We start from the raw sequence: 20703 nt of genomic DNA, 5'->3' as shown, positions 1-20703 counted from the left end.
CCCCCCCCCCCCCCCACACAAAATTGTGTCGTTACGACGTTCCTACAAGTAGGTTTCCGGGGAGGAGGTGTGTGTTTCTAACAGGGTTGGGCAGCGGTGTCCATGCCTGTCTTAGGGTGGTGGTTGAGACCCTAGTTTCATTTTGACAGTTCATTGGAGGTGTTAGGATGGCTTAGTTAGCTCGGGTTATTGTAGCTACCGTTCACAAGGCCTCTGAGCACGCTGTCACTGACTCACTCTAGCAAACCACCCATAGCGTCATTCCAACAAGAACACTGGGAGGGAATGACTTTAATTGTGATATTTATGGATGTTTGTGTACAACCAGATTTCATCCAAACTGAATTCCGCTGTTATGTGTGAGCAAAATGTATTTTTTTCCCAAATCTGCTAAATATAATGGAAACGTCTCAGGGGTTTCGAAGGAAACTCCTTTAAACAAACGGTTCATGTAGGCTGGCAGTCATACATACACACATTTGAAACAATTCCTCCTGCTAATGCATGCCGGCAGTTTCACACATCCCTGTTGCACACACATTGTTTCTGTTCCTTCTCTGAAGAGGCACCTGTTCTACCCTACCTCTTTGTTGGCATCAGCTTGGTTTCCTGTATGCTGTTCAGGGGCACATGCCCATAGGGGGCACAAGGGCACGTACCCCATTCGATTTTTCCTGGTGATTTATTCTTCAGATGTTGCATGAATTACTGAACTTACATTTTTAAGCCCACATTTTATCATAATTATTTATAATATAAGATATGTCAGCTGTATTTTGCAGTGGGGGCACAATGACTGGACCAGGCAAAGTGTACCCCCTTATTCTGTGGAGATCATTTTTTTTATTTAACTAGGCAAGTCAATTAAGAACAAAGTCTAATTTACAATGACTGGCCTACACCGGCCAAACCCAGACGACGCTGGGCCAATTGTGTGTTCCCTTATGGGACTCCCAATCACGGCCGGTTGTGATGCAGCCTGGAATTGAACCAGGGTGTCTGTAGTGACTCCTCAAGCACCGATATGCAGTGCCTTAGGCTGCTGCGCCACTCGGGAGCCCCTAGCAAATGGTTCCTTTCCTGTTGCATCACAGAGTATAGATAGGCAGGACGCTAGATACTGTACTCGAGTGCAGCGGTATTCAACTCTTACCCTATGAGGACCAGAGCCTACTGGTTTTTTGTTCTACCTGATAAGTAACTGCACCCACCTGGTTTCGCAGGTCTAAATCAGTCCCTGAAAACAAGAAGTGGAACTGGCTTTGAGGTCCAGATTTGTGTGTGAGGGCTCTAGTGCGTGCAGACAGTATCGTCAGTGGAGGAGGAGAGTGTCGTGACACACACAGCAGTTGATTTGATTTTAACGGCCAGTGATGGCTAGGACTCGCAGGAGGTAATGTCTGTAAATGAGTTTGATCAAGCCATGTAGCCTATTGATTCCTTCTTGATGAATAAATAAAGCAAAATGTTTTGTTTTCTCTGTAATACTAGCCACCTAGCAATTTTATGAAGTTGGCTAGATATGTTCTGAATCTCCAAACCTCTACCAAAAGCTATCAATCAAGTTGGAGTAGCTTGTCTAACTATCTTAGCCGGCATGCCTGCTGGCGAGGTTGCTAGACTTTAGAAAAGCAACCAATTGGTAAACGTACAGAACAACATTCACATTCATTTCTATATTTTACACAGATTTTAGCAGAGATGCAGAAAATAATATTTTATTTCTTAAGAAAAAAAGAAACACCAGTCAGGAGGTATGCTTTAGATATGTAGAAAAATACTTTGTTTAAATGTAATCTGTCACTTTATGATATGTTATTTGTGTATTAATTATGATGCCATGATATATGCCTGTATTGATGATGTGTGTTATCATTCCATGTACTGTGTGGTAATTTGGATGTAAAATCCTAGGCATGTTTGTGCAGTATATTGAGGTGTGATTTACAACAGTCAGAATGACTCCCTCATTAAAAGGACAATTAACAAATGAAACAAACAAATGAAGAGGTATGCTTAGATAACTTACGCAGAAAAATATACATATTTTTTTACATTGACTTAGGCATAATGAATATGGATATATTGTAGGAAAAAGCTGTTTCAGGTGTTAGAATAATGCTACATTCTCAAATTGCTACATACATTCCCCCCCCCCCTTCCCCCCCCATCCTCCAAAAAATAAGCGGTGCATGACGCATGGCCCTGATCCTGTTGATTTGCAAATTAAAAAGACTGTGAAATCGGTCTTGTGAAGAAAAAAAAATGACTCGATTCTCTTTTCGTCTATTTCACACGTCACATTTTCACACACACACACACACAGACAAACAAAGAAAAACACTTAAATACACACATGCACATCCACTAATAGCAAAATGATGTAGCTATTTAGACCAGTACCAGTGACAAGTGCCACAGGAGGCGACTCTAAACAAAGGGCAGAGCAGTTAGACGGACCAGTAATGTCATGATGTTAAATGTGTGTGCATGCTAATTGGTTTCATTTATCCTATCTGGCAGCCATGACAGTAATGGGATTAGAAAGCCTGGATATAGCCTGTCTTCCCCAATCCCAGCAGGGCTCAACACACAACAGCAGCAGTTTCAGCCCATGGCCTTAAAGAGATAAGTGTTTAGTCTATGGATGAACCCTAGAGACACATCTCGCTCTATCTCCTCTCTCGAGCTGGCACTGGCTCCCCAGACAAGTACCGTGTGTGTGTGTGTGGCATGTAGGGAGGGAGTGAGTCACATTACCTATATAACATTGACATGCATTGCAATTAGGGCTGTCAAATTATTTTTTTAAACAATGTAATCAAGTTAATTGCAGGATTTGCTGTGATTAATCGCAAATTCCAAATGTTCTCAAATTGAGGTGTAATTTAAGATGTTTTTATACAAACAGCATTACATGAATATTAGGCTAGTGGCCAATCCTCAAAAAGGGCGTTCGTTTTTTGAGATACCGCTAACCGAGGTAGAACAAAACACAAACATGTTTTCTTCACATCTCTAACGTCTCCCATTTATGAAATGGATGGTAGTGAAAAAATATTATACTGCAAAAGTGGTTAAATTAATAAATATTGTGACACACCACCTAAACTCAAACAGTGCAGAATAATCCCTAGTTTGAGGGAGGGGTTGTGGGCCACATAAACTCATGTAACCCAATTATGCAAGCTCTGATATTGCTAAAACCCTACACACATAAATAAACCTGTTAACAAAGAGATACAATAGGCTAAAATATCAACTATGAATATTTATAATGAATGTAAGCTTTACTTTTTAGTCGCTGAATAATAGACTATTTTCCAAGTCAAATGTGTTCAGTGCTGTATGGTCCTGCCTGACAAAAATACATGCAGTTGCATGTTTTATTAATGTTGTGGCTATTGTAATCTAATCAGCTCTAAGGGAAACAAGTGAGCTGAGACAGTAAGTGAAAACAGTCACTTCTTTTCAGTCACAAGGTTCCTCTGGATTTTATACTGAGCAAAAATATAAACGCAACATGCAAAAATGTCTACATTTTCCAGAGTTACAGTTCTATGGATTTCACATGACTGGGAATACAGATATGCCTCTGTTGGTCCCAGATACCTTAAAGAAAAGGGCATGGATCAAAAAAAAAACAGTATCTGTTGTGGACACCATCTGACTTATGCAGCGCAACACATCTGTCCCACTCCTCTTCAATCGCTGTGCGAAGTTGCTGGATTTTGGTGCAAACTGGGACAGAGCATCCCAAACATGCTCAATTGGTGTGAAACTGCTGGTGAGTACGCAGGCATGGAAGAACTAGGACATTTTCTGCTTTCAGGAATTGTGTACCGATCCTTGCGATGATCATGCTGAAACACGAGGTGATGTCGGCGGATGAATGGCACGACAATGAGGCTCGGGATCTGGTCACAGTATCTCTGTGCGTTCAAATTACCAGCAATAAAATGCAATTGTGTTCGTTGGCCGTAGCTTATGCCTGCCCATACCATAACCCCATTGCCACCATGGGGCACCTGAACTGGACTTGCATGTGAAGAATGATCTCTCATGCTCTGGCGACTCATGCATTGGTCGGGGAAACTGTTCATCCCTATAAGGACGTAATACCATCTAGGCAAACAAGAGGCCCCTTAGGATGGTCAAACAAACAAACACGCTGTATGTGATGGTGTATGGTGGCTGGGGATTGACTGTGTCATAGTGGTCTTTGTGCACCATGCGTGACCAGTTCCACCACCTCTGCAACCCCTGTGCTTCCCATAAAAGCTCAAGGATTTTCTTCAAATGTATACAGTATGTGTGTGGAGATGTGCTCACGTCCCTCATAACCAATGCTTCATAGTCATGGTCTATGACCTACACTCTAAGTGGTCTCTAGGCAACCTGAGTCACCCTCACAGGTTCTGTCACTCTCCTCGTCTCCTGCTGGGCCTGCCCCAGACCGTAATTATAGCCAACTACCCGCAGTAAATATCGGCCAAATAATCATCCAACCCGACTTCCAAAGGAATATAGGAATATGTATGACGTGACCTGCAGGACCACGTTCAACATTAAAATGTAAATCAACTACAACCACAGGTCAATTAGGTGTTGGAAATATCTACGGGCAGGTCTGTTTGTGACAGCCCTTCCACAGACAAGCAGACAACGAACCATTCCACTACTGCAGTATCCCCAGCATCAGTCAGGCTGATGGGTCTCGTTGCCATGCAAGCTGCATCTGCTGAGTGGCTGCGGCAACTTTTGTAGAACCGAAAACGGATCACCACACAGTGCCCTGCCAGTCATACAGGAAGGATACGGCCCTTGTCTCTGTAGCTTTCCCAGAATGACCAGTTAGCTGTGCAACCCGGTCAGGCCCCAGAACTACAACCACTACTGGATACTTTGTTATCTTACCCCTTTTTTGGACACACTCATGTCCTGGTCACCTCATAAGACTTTGAATGAATCTTGCACACTTAGTTTCACTGGGGGGATATAGGGGAGATGTCAGAGCTGTACATATGCGCTGCTAGAGTGGCTGACTGTTGTGGTTGCAGGCTGCTTTCCTGTAAATTGGTTACACTGCTACGTGCTTGTGTCGTGAGAAATGAGGAGCACATCAAAAAGCTAGTTGGCTTCAGCTATTCAAACACAATTTCAGGCAAGGCAGTGGCACTCATAGTCCTAGTTATACCGAAAGCTGTATGAAACCTTTTTTAAAGACAGAATACCACAATGCAAAAATAAATCAGGGCAATTTATATGCAGGCGAAAGTGTCTGAGCGTAATTACGTTGGCCATGTTGGATTCAGAATAAAATGTATTTTCACCAAAACAGTCTTTATGGGCATGGGTGTTGTATACAATTCTGAGAAAGAAATGCCTCTCATCAGTAAAATGTATATTGACACAAGATTTGACCATCAAATGGTATTATGGCAGCCATATTGGACATTGGAGAAAAACAAGCTTTACATTTTGGGTGTTCATGGGGTGTGACAGTTGAACTAAGCTCATGAGGCATTTCTAAGTTATATTCTTCAACAATCAAGGGTAAATATAACATTAATTTATAAGTCCACAAATGCATGTACAGTAGCAACTACAGATGGCCTCTTTAAGTCTATCAAATGTGCACAAGTTTCAACATGTGTCCATTAGGCCTATGGATTTTAGTTATTTTTTAATCAGCACAAAATAGATTGAGCAATAAAAGCCCCACTCGTGGTCTTCTTAAATGAAACTTGTTTTTGACCGTATGGAACGCAATACCACAGAGGATTAAAGAAGGTAGGAACTCCCTAAAACTTTTATTCCATAGGCTGGGATCCGCACTATGCAGCTGTTACAAGAGCGCATTTTTCACTGGCTGTCTACAGGTCGCAAAAATAATGATTGGTAGGCTGCCCAAACTCGGTCCTGGGGTCCCCCCCTGGGTGCACGTTTAGTTTTTTCCCCCTTGCACTACACAGCTGCTTCAAATAATCAAAGCTTGATGATGAGTTGGTTATTTGAAATCAGATGCATAGTCCCAAAAAGTTTTCGGTTGTAAGCAAGAATCAGGAAAATAAAGTTATGGTCAGATTTGTCAAACGGAGGGCGAGGGAGAGCTTTGTGTGTGTTTCTGTGTGTGGAGTAAAGTTGATCTCGAGTTTTTTTCGCCTATAGTTGCACATGTGACATGCTGGTAGAATTAAATTCACCTGCCACTAGGAGTGCCACCTCTAGATGAACATTTTCGTGTTTGCTTATGGCCCTGTAGAGCTAGTTGAGAGTGGTCTTAGTGCCAGCATCGGTTTGAGGTGGTAAATAGACAGCTACAACAAATATCGATTACAACCAACAACGAAAAATGCCTGGGCAAAAACCTGATGTAATGTAAAATCAACATCCATTTTTGGTTGTCAACAAAACTGTCTTTATAGCTTGAATCCTTAGTTGCTACATCCATTTTTGGACTCATACATTAATAATATACCCCATGATTCCTGGACGTATGTAACTTAAAAATGCCTCATGATTCTATCTTTAGGGCTGTATTCAATTGGTATCGCCAAAGCATTGCGGAAGATCCATGTTAGAAAGTGACACATGCAGTGTTTACCGCGAATGCAGTTCCTGCTACCATGGGAACGTTGCCTTTTGACTTTAACTGTCGATCCTGTTATGAAGTGGATCTTCAGCGGTACGGATTGAACAGAGCCCTTGAAGCTGGAATCCGTAGAAGGGGAAAGAACGCCACTGTTCACCCCAGCGTCTTTGTTTTGTTGATGAAATGACGATGGCAGTTTCACCAACTACAGACCTCAGTTTCAGTGTGCGCCGACTGTATACTCCGACTTGTCAATGTTGAAAACGCTACAAGTGTTCCCTATAACGCACAACACTCTGTGTGATCAGTAATAATTGCACATTGATTGGAACCAACTGTGAGAGTGGCGTGGCAGGGAATCTGTCAGTTGTCACTGGTATGTTCATTGTAGCTGCTCCATATCACATTTGGCAGTAATGGAAGACGTGGCATTGAGGTACAATAGATTCGCTTTTAACTTGGATCTGAAGTACTTATCTTTTGGGAATTCTGTTTTCTATTGTCTACTCCTCTAGAAGCTTAGTGCTTAGTTGTATCTCACAGGATTGCTGTCGGGGTACAATATGCTCATGTTTAAGGGCGCTTGTCATTGATAGTACCAACACACACTCTAAGACCTTGGTGTTCTTCAGCCACAGGGAGAGCGAAGGTTTTCCACGTTCGTCTTTGAAAGCGAATGGCTTGTTGCGCTTTCTTCGTGTAGCGTAGCAATACGATTTCAGTGTTTTTACTAGGGTTGCGAAATTCCAGATTTCCTGCTTATTTTCACCCGATTCCGGGAGCCCTCCAATCGGGATTTCCGAGGGGGAAAAACCCCAGGGAATTTATTGAAATTTCTTGGAATTTTGCAACCCTATTTTTTACACAGATCTGTGTGGAGTGAATGGGACAGCGGTTAGCCTTCAGAGAGCGCTGCAGAGATCCTCCGACGAACATGATCGACGGTGTGTGTACAAGTGTGTATGCAAGCCATAGTTGACATGAAGAGACTTGGGGAGACGTAAGGGGACGAGTGTCTTTGAAAGTGTCTCCTAGCATACACTGTCACACAAAACATGCATATCAAGGAGAGTATCATAACTGTATGTTCCATAGAGTGCCGATCTTGTTCCGGTATTGTTTACAAACTGCTCATTGGTCAAGTGTTTTCTATACATACAGCCATTTTATGTAGCATGATCATATACAAGCGTCAGCTGGATTAATCTCTCGTGGGCAGATGAAACGGCGCAAATCTGTCAGGGCTCATGTAGAATTATGTGATTACGAGCAGCAGTAGTTCCTGGTTTTCATCATTGATTTTATGTAACGGTGCAGTGATTTTCAAGCCCGTGTGCAGTGATTTTCAAGCCCGTGTGCAGTGATTTTCAAGCCCAAAGTCAAAATTGTCTATGTCATAAAAATTCATGAAAACAAACATTTTCTTTTTTTGGCCATGATAAACACCGGTGAAATTAGCGGAAGGGAGGGCTTTGGCCTCAAGTTTCAGTTTTCTAAGGAGGAGACTTCACTTCCTTCATTTGCAAAAAGGTCATCACAATTGTTAATGGAGTTTCCCCAGAAGTAGAAGAGGATGTGACAAACTTTCGATCATTTTACTTCTGGGTAAACGAGATAAGGTCTGCATCTATGGGGTAAAGTCACATATGCATTTATTTTTTATAATTTTACATCTGTCACATGTTCAAAACGCCATTCACCTCGGCCATTTGTGCCTGGGTGCTAGAGGGCTGCGTTCATTGACTAGAAAATAATATGATTTTGCTACAGTTGATACATAACTTAGCACATTGTTTTCACAAACGTTACGCGTAGAAATAAGGGGTTAAGTCATCTAATATTGTTCCATAATTTGGTGAGAAATATCAAGGACCCTTAGACAGACGAGATTGGTTTTCAATGGTGGGGCTTCATTTATAAAGATCCTAGAACGACATGTTGTGTTTGCAAACGAAACTCACTAATGGATCATACATAATTTATGAGTTGCTTCCCGGACACAGCTTCACAAACAGAGTAAGCAAGCGGAACACACCCGCGGCTTTTTGAGAAATAGGACCTAGTTTGCTATCTTGAGTTAGTTCTATTTCTGCAGAATGTTCACAGTCTCCAAAACTAACACAGTCTGCATATCTTTCCTTGGCATCATGTCCAACAAAGCTCTGGCACTGAGACAGACCAATAGTGATTCAGTGAAGTAAAGAGAGGAAATTACACTGGAAATTACATTTTTTGCTCTGTGAAAGTACCTTATCTCTAGGAGAGGGGTGTTTCCTTCTGTAAACAGGCTGTCCCCAGCCCTCATGAAACCAATTCAATATGACAGATAAATCTGTGTGTCTCATTTCAAGAGTTTAGTCCCCGTGAGCAGCTCAGAATCAGAGCAAGCATTCACATCAAAGCCTACTGTTCCCACCAGTAAAATGCCAACCACTCAGCCCGCTACCGTATCGACGGGCACCGTGGGAGCTTTATTGACGAGCAGCATGCTATGATGGGAATCAATCAACACCATTCCACACATAGCGAGAGAACCTACAATTCCAACACGGTCCCTCTTTAACTTACTCCACTGTCAGAGCTGAGAAGGTCACAAAAAGGATTGCCACTGAGAAGTGATAATTGAACCCTCCGTTTGGTGGACAAAGAATGTGGTGGCCCGATTGTGTTCCAAAATCAATGGAGTCTGGACTGTGTCTGGAACCCGACCGTTCCTGTCAGATTTAGTTAAAGATCTTCTCTTCTCAGCTCTTATCAGCGCTGAGCAGATAGAACAAACTTCACCTCTAATAAATTAGGACCATCTCAACGGCATTCATGCAAACACTGTTATATTGGTTTGGAGTAAATGATTTCATTATAAACTTTCCTTCTCACCACTGGTTATTGGATTTGCCTCATGAGACCTACTGATATTAGTTTATGATGGCGTTCCTCCAAGTAATCAAGCAGGACTGAAATGACCTTGATTGGCAGCGATATTCAAATAAACAGTTTGAAGGCAGTGGATGATATCACGTTGCTCACCAATAAGTCGTGAAATACTCAATGCTTCTGATTAGACAGGTTGATTACAAAGGCATTGCAGTATGGCGATTGGTGACCTCTACGTGGCTTTTCGGCTAATCATCCTCAGTCAGTGGAGGAATGTGTTTTCTTGTGATGTATCATAAAAGGAGTCGAGCAGCTGCCAGATGATGTCGACGTTCCTCTGGGGGGAAAAGGTCATTGTAAGCTCAGAGGCACGGTTATGTGGGGGGAGGGTGGGGGTAAAGAAGGAAGGAAGGAGAAGCAGTCAAGAGAAAGTATCCAAGGTTTCAGCTTCTCCGGGACCAGCAGTGGAATCTTTTAATGTTTTGTTTATCTGACAGAAGATGGATATCAGATGGTAAATGTCTCAATCTTTCCTCACACTTTCTCTCTCGCTTTCTCGACTTTTACCTTCTCTCTCATCCTGTTTCTCTGGTTTTCTTTCCCTCCCCGTCTCTGTCCTTTCTCTCTTTTTCTTTCCTGTCTTCCCCTATCCCCCCTCTCTATTTTCTCTCTCCCTTTTCCAGTATCTCTCTATATCTCTCCCTTCCGCCTAGCTCTCTTTGTCCCTCGCATTTAAACACCACTCAAGTCATCCCTTCACACACAGAAGGATTATCAAAGAGAGAGAGCCATGTGTGGGACTCACAACACAAGCTCCAAAGAAAATGCCCCTCCCTCTCTGTAACTGCAGCAACAGAGATATGACATCGCCGTTTTAATTATTGGCGTGTGGGGCCATCTGTGTTACCAGCTGTAGATTACGGACTGCGTGTCCGTTTTAGTTGCGGCTCCGTTTGCTGTATTTTGTAGTATGTTAGCTGTCAGTGAGGCGGATTGGAGCCGTGCTCTCCGTGAGACACAGCGTCTCCAGAGTTTTCTGTTCAGCTTTCCTCATCAGCACCAGAGCGCTCTTATCCAGACCGTAAGGACCGTAGGGACCACCACTAGGATGGGAACCATGAGCCCTACAAATACCCTGCCCTACTGCCAACCTGGGCACAGAGGGACTATGTCCCATCCCCACAGCCACATCCCCCTCCTTCATTAAAGCGGGGGCCTATAGGGATCTCTCATGTTCAGAACATGACTTAAAAAGATGTACTGACTCAGTTGATGAGGAAGTACATTATTTTCCTGTGCTGTATTTTTGTTCTCTTTTTATATTTTACCTGGAGGGACTGAGAGAGGAACTGATTTGACCCATAATGGAATTATACGTGTAAACGTAAGAAAAACATATGCAAATCTGGGTAGCTTCCTTTTTTGTTTATTGGATGAACATTGTCAACATGACTTCAATGTCCAGTACTGTGTTTTCTGGGATTTTAACACCAGCATTGTTTACTACAAAGGTTTTGTTTAGGATAAATATGAAATTGAACAATGTTCTCATTTGTCGGTCCACAAAACAGGCAAATTAGAATATAAAGGTTCATTTGTAAACCAAGCATATATCAATAAAAACCTGTGGCAGACCTGAAGAGATACAAGGGCCCTTCAAGCGGAACGACCCTGTAACATAAAGCCAGAACAGACAGCCTTTGAAAGGATTTTCCATACCAATGAGGACAGGCATTAATAGAAAGGTCCAATTAAAAGAACATGATGCATATGAATGAACATCCAACCTCATCACCAAGCAGGATATTAGTAAAACTACACAAAGGCTACAGTCCTTTTCTTTGAACAATTTAAGGACAACCTGATTGACTGATTGTCCATGAAAGTGGGTTGATATGAAAGAACATGTTATTGAAGTCACACAGACAAACATGCTGTCCTTTTGACAATGTGCATGGAAGGGATTTACTGCAATAGATGAAGGGCATAAATACAACAGACACTCTCACAGTTACATGTAATCTGATTACCAAAAAAAACTGTAACCGTAATCAATTACGTTACCAGCAAGAATATTGTAATCAGATTACAGATACTTTTGAAAAACTAGATGATTACTTCTTAGATTACTTTTAAACTCAGAAAGGATGTTGTTTTCTCAATGGTATTCAATTCAGTATTGAAAAAGCATCAGTTTGTTCCACCTGAGCGAGTCAGGGATCACTACGATGACACACCAAATGCGTTTGATGGATCCTTTTTGTCTTCTTCCAATGCCTCTTAAAGGGAAAGTAATCCAAAAGTAACAGAAAGGGAGTTTGGGTAATTCAAAAGTTACGTTACTGATTACAATTTTAGACAGGTAACTAGTAACTGTAAATGATTACATTTAGAAAGTAACCTCCCCAACCCTGAACACAAACACTGCATGTAATCAGATCATGCTTGTATGTGTCTTCCATGTTACTGCGATGACGGAACTGTCTCTCTCCCGTTGACTCTTTCTGTTCCCACAGCAGCACAGTCTCATGTCCTCCCTTACCCCGTTACTGACCAGCACATACAGCACTGGGTCCACCACACTGTTCAGGCTGGACAGGGCCAGCGTGCACGAGAAGGGGAAGTGCATGATCTCCTCAAACTCACAGTACCTCTGTTCTTCCATATAGTAGTAGGCCAGGGAACGGGTCAGCAGGAGGAGATGGTAGGGGGCGAAGCACACAGAGAAGATCCCCATCACCCCGAAGGAGAGCAGCCGTACCTTCCTCTTAACCTGCTCCCCCAGCCCCTCGCTCTGCTTCACCTGGCCCAGGATCCTCCAGTAACAGAGCCCCAGCACCAGCAGGGGCAGCAGGAAGCCGATGCCCACCCGCAGCAGGTTGAACAGGACCACGGGCTTTGGCATGGGGTAGGTCTCGTAGCAGCGGTCCTTGTCGTCGTGGGTGTCCTGCAGGTTGTCCTTGAACAGCACCAGGCCGTGTGCGGACATGACAGTCACGCACACGACCAGACACAGCACCCAGGCGTAGCGCACGCTGCGAAAGGCTTTGGTCCTTAGGGGGTAGGTGACGGCCAGGCAGCGGTCCACAGAGATGCAGCACAGCAGGTAGATGCTAAGGTACATGTTGGAGTAGTAGAAGAAGCCGGCCACGCTGCAGGAGAGACTGCCCAGGTTCCAGTGGTGGTCCCGGTGGTAGTAGTTGATCCAGAGAGGCATGGTGAGGATATAGAGTATGTCAGACAGGGACAGGTTGAGCAGGAATACCCCCAGGACGTTCTGGCTGCGGACCTGCTGGACGATGGGGCCAAGGGTCAAGAGGTTAAAGGCCAAGCCCAGGATAAAGGCCAGGATGTAGATGCCCATCAGGAAGTCACTGATAGGGCTTTGAGAGATTGTCACGCAAGTAAAGTTTGTTTTATTCATCTGTTTCTCCATCTGTGTTCAGGTCCAAACTGGAGTAGTTCCTGAAAAGACAAACAAGTATATGTTGTATGTAATTTGTGCTAAATAAAATACAGTTACAATGGCTTGTGATGTATGAACCCTGATCAGAAAAGCGTGATTATCACATCTATGCATTTTCCCCCCCTTTCTTTAATCCAGAAAGTCATATTAGTCACTTTTACAAGGCCATGACTCATGAATGAGACAGACTAGTCTCTCTTTACTTGAACTTCCTACCGTCTAATTCATCAGAAAGTTACTCACATAGGGCTCTATTCAATCCACGTCGCGGAAGTTCAACTTTACAGCGTGATTAGAATTTAAAGGGGCTCCCGAGTGGCGCAGTGGTCTAAGACACTACATCTCAGAGCAAGAAGCATCACTGCAGTACCTGGTTCGAGATCCAGGCTACATCACATCCGGCTATGATTGGGAGACCCATAGGGATGAGTTTCTAAGCGTACCTCTTGACTTGTTCAATTTTAATGAGGTTGTCATTCTGACTGTTGTAAATCACACCTCAATATATTGCACTAATATGCCTAGGATTTTACATCCAAATTACCACACAGTACATGGAATGATGACACACGTCATCAATACAGGCATATATCATGGCATCATAATTAATACACAATGACGTATTATCATAAGGTGACAGATGACATTTAAACAAAGTATTTTTCTACATATCTAAGCATACCTCCTGACTGGTGTTTCTTTCTTTTTTTAAAGAAACAAAAGATTATTTTCTGCATCTCTGCTAAAATCTGGGGAAAATATAGAAAGGTTAAAGCGGAAATGCATTCAAGGTAAACGCTGCATATATCGGGTCATTTGGAAATGACCTTAAAATGGATATTGCAGAATCTGTAACGCTTCAGCTTTACAGATTCAATAGAGCCCATAAAGTATACCATAGAGACACACAAAAATAAACCCACAATACTGAATAACATATCCATTGAACACAGTTGAACTCATCCCTCAAAAGATGACATCCTCTTACTCACAATCATTTTTAAAAATTCCAGTATCCAGCTCATCATACTTTTCTCATTGCCTGCGTCCGTAATGGGTCCGCGGTCAAACGACCACCCCTCATCACTGTCAAACGCTCCCTAAAACACTTCAGCGAGCATGCCTTTCTAATCGACCTGGCCTGGGTATCCTGGAAGGATATTGACCTCATTCCGACAGTAGAGGATGCCTGGTTATTCTTCAAAAGTGCTTTCCTCACCATCTTAAATAAGCATGCACCATTCAAAAAATGTAGAACTAAGAACAGATATAGCCCTTGGTTCACTCCAGACTTGACTGCCCTTGACCAGCACAAAAACCTCTTATGGCGTACTGCATTAGCATCGAACAGCCCCCGCGATATGCAACTTCTCAGGGAAGTTAGGATCCAATATACACAGGCAGTTAGGAAAGCAAAAGCTAGCTTTTTCAAACAGAAATTTGCATCCTGTAGCACAAACTCCAAAAAGTTCTGGGACACTGTAAAGTCTATGGAGAATAAGAGCACCTCCTCCCAGCTGCCTACTGCACTGAGGCTAGGAAACACTGTCATCACCGATAAATCTATGATAATCGATCATTTCAATAATAATTTTTCTATGGCTGGCCATGCTTTCCACCTGGCTACCACTAACCCGGTCAACAGCTCTGCACCCCCCACAGCAATTTGCCCAAGCTTCCCCCATTTCTCCTTCACCCAAATCCAGATAGCTGTGGTTCTGAAAGAGCTGCAAAATCTGGACCCCTACAAATCAGCTGGGCTAGACAATCTGGGCCCTCTCCTTCTAAAATTAGCAGCCAAAATTGTTGCAACCCCTATTACTAGCCTGTTCAACCTCTCTTTCGTATCGTCTGAGATCCCCAAAGATTGGAAAGCTGCCGCAGTCATCCCCCTATTCAAAGGGGGAGACACTCTAGACCCAAACTGTTACAGACCTTTATCTATCCTATCCTTTATCTATCCTAATCGGAGGGCCTGTTGTCCGTACCTCTGGCAGTCTCTATGGGGGTGCCACGGGGTTCAATTCTCGGGCCGACTCTTCTCTGTATACATCAATGATGTCGCTCTTTCTGCTGGTGATTCTCTGATCCACCTCTACGCAGACGACACCATTCTGTATACCTCTGGCCCTTCTTTGGACACCGTTAACAAACCTCCAGATGAGCTTCAATGCCATACAACACTCCTTCTGTGGCCTCCAACTGCTCTTAAATGCATGTAAAACTAAATGCATGCTATTCAACCGATCACTGCCCGCACCCGCCCGCCCATCTAGCATCATTACTCTGGACGGTTCTGACTTAGAATATGTGGACAACTATAAATACCTAGGTGTCTGGTTAGACTGTAAACTCTCCTTCCAGACTCACATTATATCCAATCCAAAATTAAATCTAGAATCAGCTGCCTATTTCACAACAAAGCATCCTTCACTCATGCTGCCAAACAAACCCTTGTAAAACTGACTATCCTACCGATCCTTGACTTCAGCAATGTCATTTACAAAATAGCCTCCAAAACTCTACTCAGCAAATTGGATGCAGTCTATCACAGTGCCATCCGTTTTGTCACCAAAGCCCCATATTGTACCCACCACTGCGACCTGTATGCTCTCGTTGGCTGGCCCTCGCTTCATATTCGTCGCCAAACCCACTGGCTCCAGGTCATCTATAAGTCTTTGCTAGGTAAAGCCCCGCCTTATCTCAGCTCACTGGTCACCATAGCAGCACCCACCCATAGCACGCACTCCAGCAGGTATATTTCACTGGTCACCCCCAAAGCCAACTCCTACTTTGGCCACCTTTCCTTCCAGTTCGCTGCTGCCAATGACTGGAACGAATTGCAAAAATTAGATTCATATCGAGATTCATATCTCCCTCACTAACTTTAAGCACCAGCTGTCAGAGCAGCTTACAGATCATTGCACCTGTACATAGCCCATCTGTAAATAGCCCACCCAACTACCTCATCCCCATATTGTTTTATTTATTTTTTTGCTCCTTTGCACCCCAGTATCTGTACTTGCACATTCATCTTCTGCACATCTATCACTCCAGTGTTTAATTGCTGAATTGTTATTATTTCACCACTATGGCCTATTTATTGCCTTACCTCCCTTATCTTACCTCATTTGCACACACTGTATATAGACTCTGCTATTGTGTTATTGACTGTACGTTTGTTTATTCCATGTGTAACTCTGTGTTGTTTGTGTCGCACTGTTTTGCTTTATCTTGGCCAGGTCGCAGTTGTAAATGACAACTTTTTCTCAACTGGCCTACCTGGTTAAATAAAGGTGTAATTAAAAATAGACAAATATCGGTTTGAGTCTTCTTTCAGTGCAACTCGCTAACTCCAAATTGCCTATGAAACTACAGCATCTCCCCACTTTTAACCCTTTCGTGTGAAAAGTTTCACCAATTTCAGGCTTTGTGACTCATCTTTTCTGACCCCCTCAGTGTATGATAGCAGTTACTGTCATGGGGTTCAGGACCTTATGACTGGACAAAAATGTGTCATGGAAATATTGTCTCCCACCTCCTAACGGGTTTATATTACCTTATGTTAATGCCGCTGTTCAGTAATTGCATCTAAATTTGCCATGGATATTGCTCTGCATGATTTCAAACTGGCTGACGATCTGCTACAGCACAGGTTGTGATTAGTGGGAGAGCATTTGCACTTCATTGTGACGTCCGATGAGCCAGACTCTGGGATTGGAGGAATTAGATATTTGGAGGCAACAAGATTGACGGCAGGACAGTTCGTAGGTTTAATACGTGTTTAAATCCTTTACTCTAATGTAAGGACGGACATACTGTAGTTCTATAGAGTACATATGGGTTGCTGTGATAATAGCAGGAAGAAATCTGTCCTGCGGCTGTAACTTGGTGATGACATTCGGACTGGTACTGCACACTGATAATCAGATCTAAGTTTCTGTGCTAGCTTGCTCCGGAAATAGACAGGCAAGTCTGACCATCACATGAAACAGACATCATCATTAAAATCTAAATCCCAATTAGACTCTGGGAAACATGGTAGCAACAATGTGATGGATATCTATGTTCCTTTCAATACCACCGACACCAACATGTTTTTGGATTATTAGTAGCACAATCACATAATTACCTTTCCAGGTCTCTGGTGGAGTAATACAAAGTGTAATTTATTTTGCTGTTGATTGCACTAAAAGGTGTTGATTGGTATTGAGGAGTAATTTGGTGCGAGCTCAAATTGGCGAAAGAATTAGTTATGAAAGATAAGACAGGAAATCCGTTTTTTATGTATGAGGCTGAGTAGATGATGTTGCTATGTTCCATCCACCTCCTACTCAGGCTTTGTTGTTGTCAGTGTGCAGAAACAGAAGACCCTTAATGGTATAAGTGGATGATCGGGAGGAGGTTTGATTTCTCATCCAGCCTCACAAATTTAGATGCCATTTGGAAGTAGAGCAGAGTGTGTGTGTGTGTGTGTGTGTGTATGTTTTTGTAGGGGTTGATACATTTTTCTTGAGAGAAAATCAAGTCTGAAATTTGAAAGTGGAAATTCCGAACTTCAGAAGCCGTCTTAAACCTCAAATACACTACAAGTTGTGCATTTCCTGCATTTCAAAAAAGTTATACTGTTACAGGGTGATCAAATTAAGATCCTAAACGCATGGGGAAAAATGGTGTTATCTAGAACATAAAAGAGTTGTTCGGCTGGCCTCATAGGAGGACCCTTTGGAGAACCCTTTTTGGTTCCAGGTAGAACACTTTTAGTTCTAGCTAGAACCACCTTTAGGGGTCCATGTAGAACCCTTTCCACAGAGGGTTCTACATGGATCCCAAAGGGGTTCTACCTGGAACCAAAAAGTGTTCTCCTATTGGGACAGCCAAAGAACCCTTTTGGAACCCTTTTTTCTAAGAGTGTACACGTGTAAGTATGGGTGTGTTGGTGTGCATTTGTGGGTGTGGGTAGGCCTATGGGTGTATGTAGCACTGCATGTGTTACGGAAGTTGGTTTCACTAAATTGGCATGAAATGTCATGTGATGGAAAGGTACTCTACACTATAGAATAGTATGTTTATCTAGCCTGATGAAGCACTCAATCCTATTCCCTGGTTTAATCCTCGTGGTATTGATACTAAATTCTATGGGTGACCCACAGATGTGTCATTAATCTAAGTTCTCACCATGTGGATGACTGAGACATAGCATGCAAAATAAAAGAGCCTACCTGACCAGTGGTCCATGAGGTGAGATTAGTCGTTCATTATGTACCCGCTAAGACTGAGCATTGACTATGTGATGTTTTCATTTTTACAACGGTAGTCCAAACCCTCATGAATAGGGCAACCTGTGAACTGTATTTTGGTTTGCTGAAAGACTACAGACCTGAAAGACAACTTGTGTAAATCAATAATCAGAACATTCTGCTATGCTGGTGTAATCTACTGTACTAGTACAGGGTTTCCCAAACTTGGTCCTGGGCCCCACCTGGGGGCACGTTTTGTTTTTTGCCCCATCACTACACAGCTAATTCAAATAATCAACTCATCATCAAGCTTTGATTAGTTGAGTCAGCTGTGTAGTGCTAGGGGGGCGGGGGGGGGAACCCAAGAGGGGGCCCCAGGACCGAGTTTGGGAAACCCTGTACTATAGCACTGACTAGTCAGACCATTTGGCCCGACAGTAATCACTGTGGGATCTATAAACATCTTTTAGTTTCAGAGACATTGGTGGGATAATCATTGCGTTGTTGAACATTTTGCCAACAGCTTGAGGTGCGAGTAACTCTGGTCTTCCTCTCGTATGCAACAAGGATCGCTGACGTTCCATTGACTCCTAAAATACATTCATATTGCGGACACATAGTGCATGATACTGTCACACTGTGACAGCTGTGCGTGTGTTCTTGTGCTATATTGTGGATACCCTGCACTCGACCACAATTCCATTTACTCTTCCTTTAGAAAAGAAAGGCTTGCAGAATGTCTGTTCAAACTCGTACATTCCGGTACATTACTGAAGAACACCGGAGGTCTACTTTCTCAGGCAAGCTTTGGTTATATCTCAAGTTTGACCTGGAGAATGCACCTTTTTTTTTTAAAGCTATCTGACCTGTCTCTTTAATAAACACTTTGTGAATATTAGTGTAGCGGGCAACCCTTCATAAGGAGTCTGCAACTATACATGCTACCTGCCGTGCATTCTCTCCCACAGGAGTCTCTGTCTGCTACATGTCAGATTTAAACGCCATCTTGGATAACTCCCTGAGATTGCCGGTGTACTTCCCTCCTTGTATTGTCCGTGTTCTCTTAAAACGTCAAACGAACCTTGCTTAGCACCTAGACGAGTACATTTGACTGACACTACATGTAATATCTACCCACTGAAGCCATCCTTCCTAGCCCTCTAAAGACGTTTCTAATGTGGATTTCACTTAATTACATCTATCCAGCAGTATGCTAACGTTCTCTTAGCCAAACACACAGGCGTGAACTCGCAGACGTCCAGTGACAGCTAAAAGTAAGCTCTCCCAGTTTACAGTCAGTCTCGTGTCCCAACGGTCTCAACGCATAACTCGTTCACATCTTTAGCAAAATGTCCTCTTCTTTCTCAATCGGAAGACTGTTCTCCTCCACATTTCCACAGTTCTCAGAATCCACCCTCTGTCTCGCCCTTTAAGCACCTGTGAGAGCAATTAGCATGTCTTCCATCATTGAACCAGTCACTGGCTACATTCCCAGACCTCTTTAGTCTAATCATTTAGTAAGGCTGACACACTGCTACAGGCTAGTCATCATTATTTTTACCACTGTCATCCTGGGGCCAGAGCAACAGGGAAAAGGGCGTGTTGGGGGGGAAGGGAGTTCTTTTAGGACCGAATTAAAAATTTAACTTGTCAGCGCAATCTTTAGGTAGAATATTTAAAAAGCGCGCACCTGCATCTGTGAGGTGATTTGAACTGAGACCTAAAGGACTCTCCGATCAACTTGAGAGACTATTTGTATGTCTTATCTTCTAAAACATACAGTGATACTCTGTGCACTAACTTTTAGTGCATGTCTTAACTCCGTCAGAGAGGAAAATGTTGACAAAAGCTTTATCATTCTTTCAGCTACACTTTTAAAATCACTTCTGAGTCCTGAACACCGTTTTAGAAGTCCTCACCTGTCAGTTGTGGGACTTAGCTTGTTGTCGACAATGGTTCTCCAAAGTGGGTCAAGAACTTCTGTCTCCTTCCGTAGCCCTCATGCACAGGATATTTCCATTCAGTCAGCCTGAGGGGAGGCTTCAGAACATTTGAGGTACTGCCAGACCATTAGAGTCCCACATGGTGACAGGAAGAGAGCTGCGACCACTCCAGAAGACAACCGACAGACCGATGTTTTCAACCCAGGACACGTCCTCCGCGATGGGGAAATGCCAACCATTAGCAGTCAGTCCACTCACTGAAGTCAAGAAGTCAGTCAGACAGACATGCACGAGAGAGACGGAGAGAGAATAAGTCAGACACGAGAGGGGAAGAGAAGAGGGATGTTTAAGGCAGGGGGGTGGGAGTTTTCTTCAGAATACACGTGCATCTTAAAAGTAATGACTTTAGGGCGGGGGTGGGGGGGGTTAGAGACTCAGCTAGAGCCCCTGTCACACACTACCTCCCTGGCATCTCCAGATGTATATCGTTCAAACTGAAACTTTCAACTTGACTGGCAGTCAGGCTGACCACAATGGTAGTTTCCTCCACAGGAGACCACAAAGAAACTAACAAGAGACAAAGAG

General features: G+C 43.2%; 1 protein-coding gene across 1 annotated transcript; it reads right to left on the bottom strand.

Annotated features, from left to right (window-relative positions):
- Positions 1–10892: 10892 nt before the first annotated feature.
- Positions 10893–20482, bottom strand: LOC129822631 (G-protein coupled receptor 4-like). Its single transcript, XM_055880994.1, has 2 exons — positions 20095–20482; positions 10893–12934 (listed from the first exon to the last, which is right to left on the bottom strand). The coding sequence occupies exon 2, from the start codon at positions 12903–12905 to the stop codon at positions 11904–11906; it is 1002 nt and encodes a 333-aa protein (XP_055736969.1). The 5' UTR covers positions 12906–12934; positions 20095–20482; the 3' UTR covers positions 10893–11903.
- Between the last annotated feature and the right edge of the window lie 221 nt (positions 20483–20703).

This window comes from Salvelinus fontinalis, chromosome 24 (assembly GCF_029448725.1).
Source record: "Salvelinus fontinalis isolate EN_2023a chromosome 24, ASM2944872v1, whole genome shotgun sequence".
Taxonomy (NCBI): domain Eukaryota; kingdom Metazoa; phylum Chordata; class Actinopteri; order Salmoniformes; family Salmonidae; genus Salvelinus; species Salvelinus fontinalis.
Note: the sequence above shows the minus strand (reverse complement) of the source record. Positions and strands in the feature narration are given on the sequence as shown.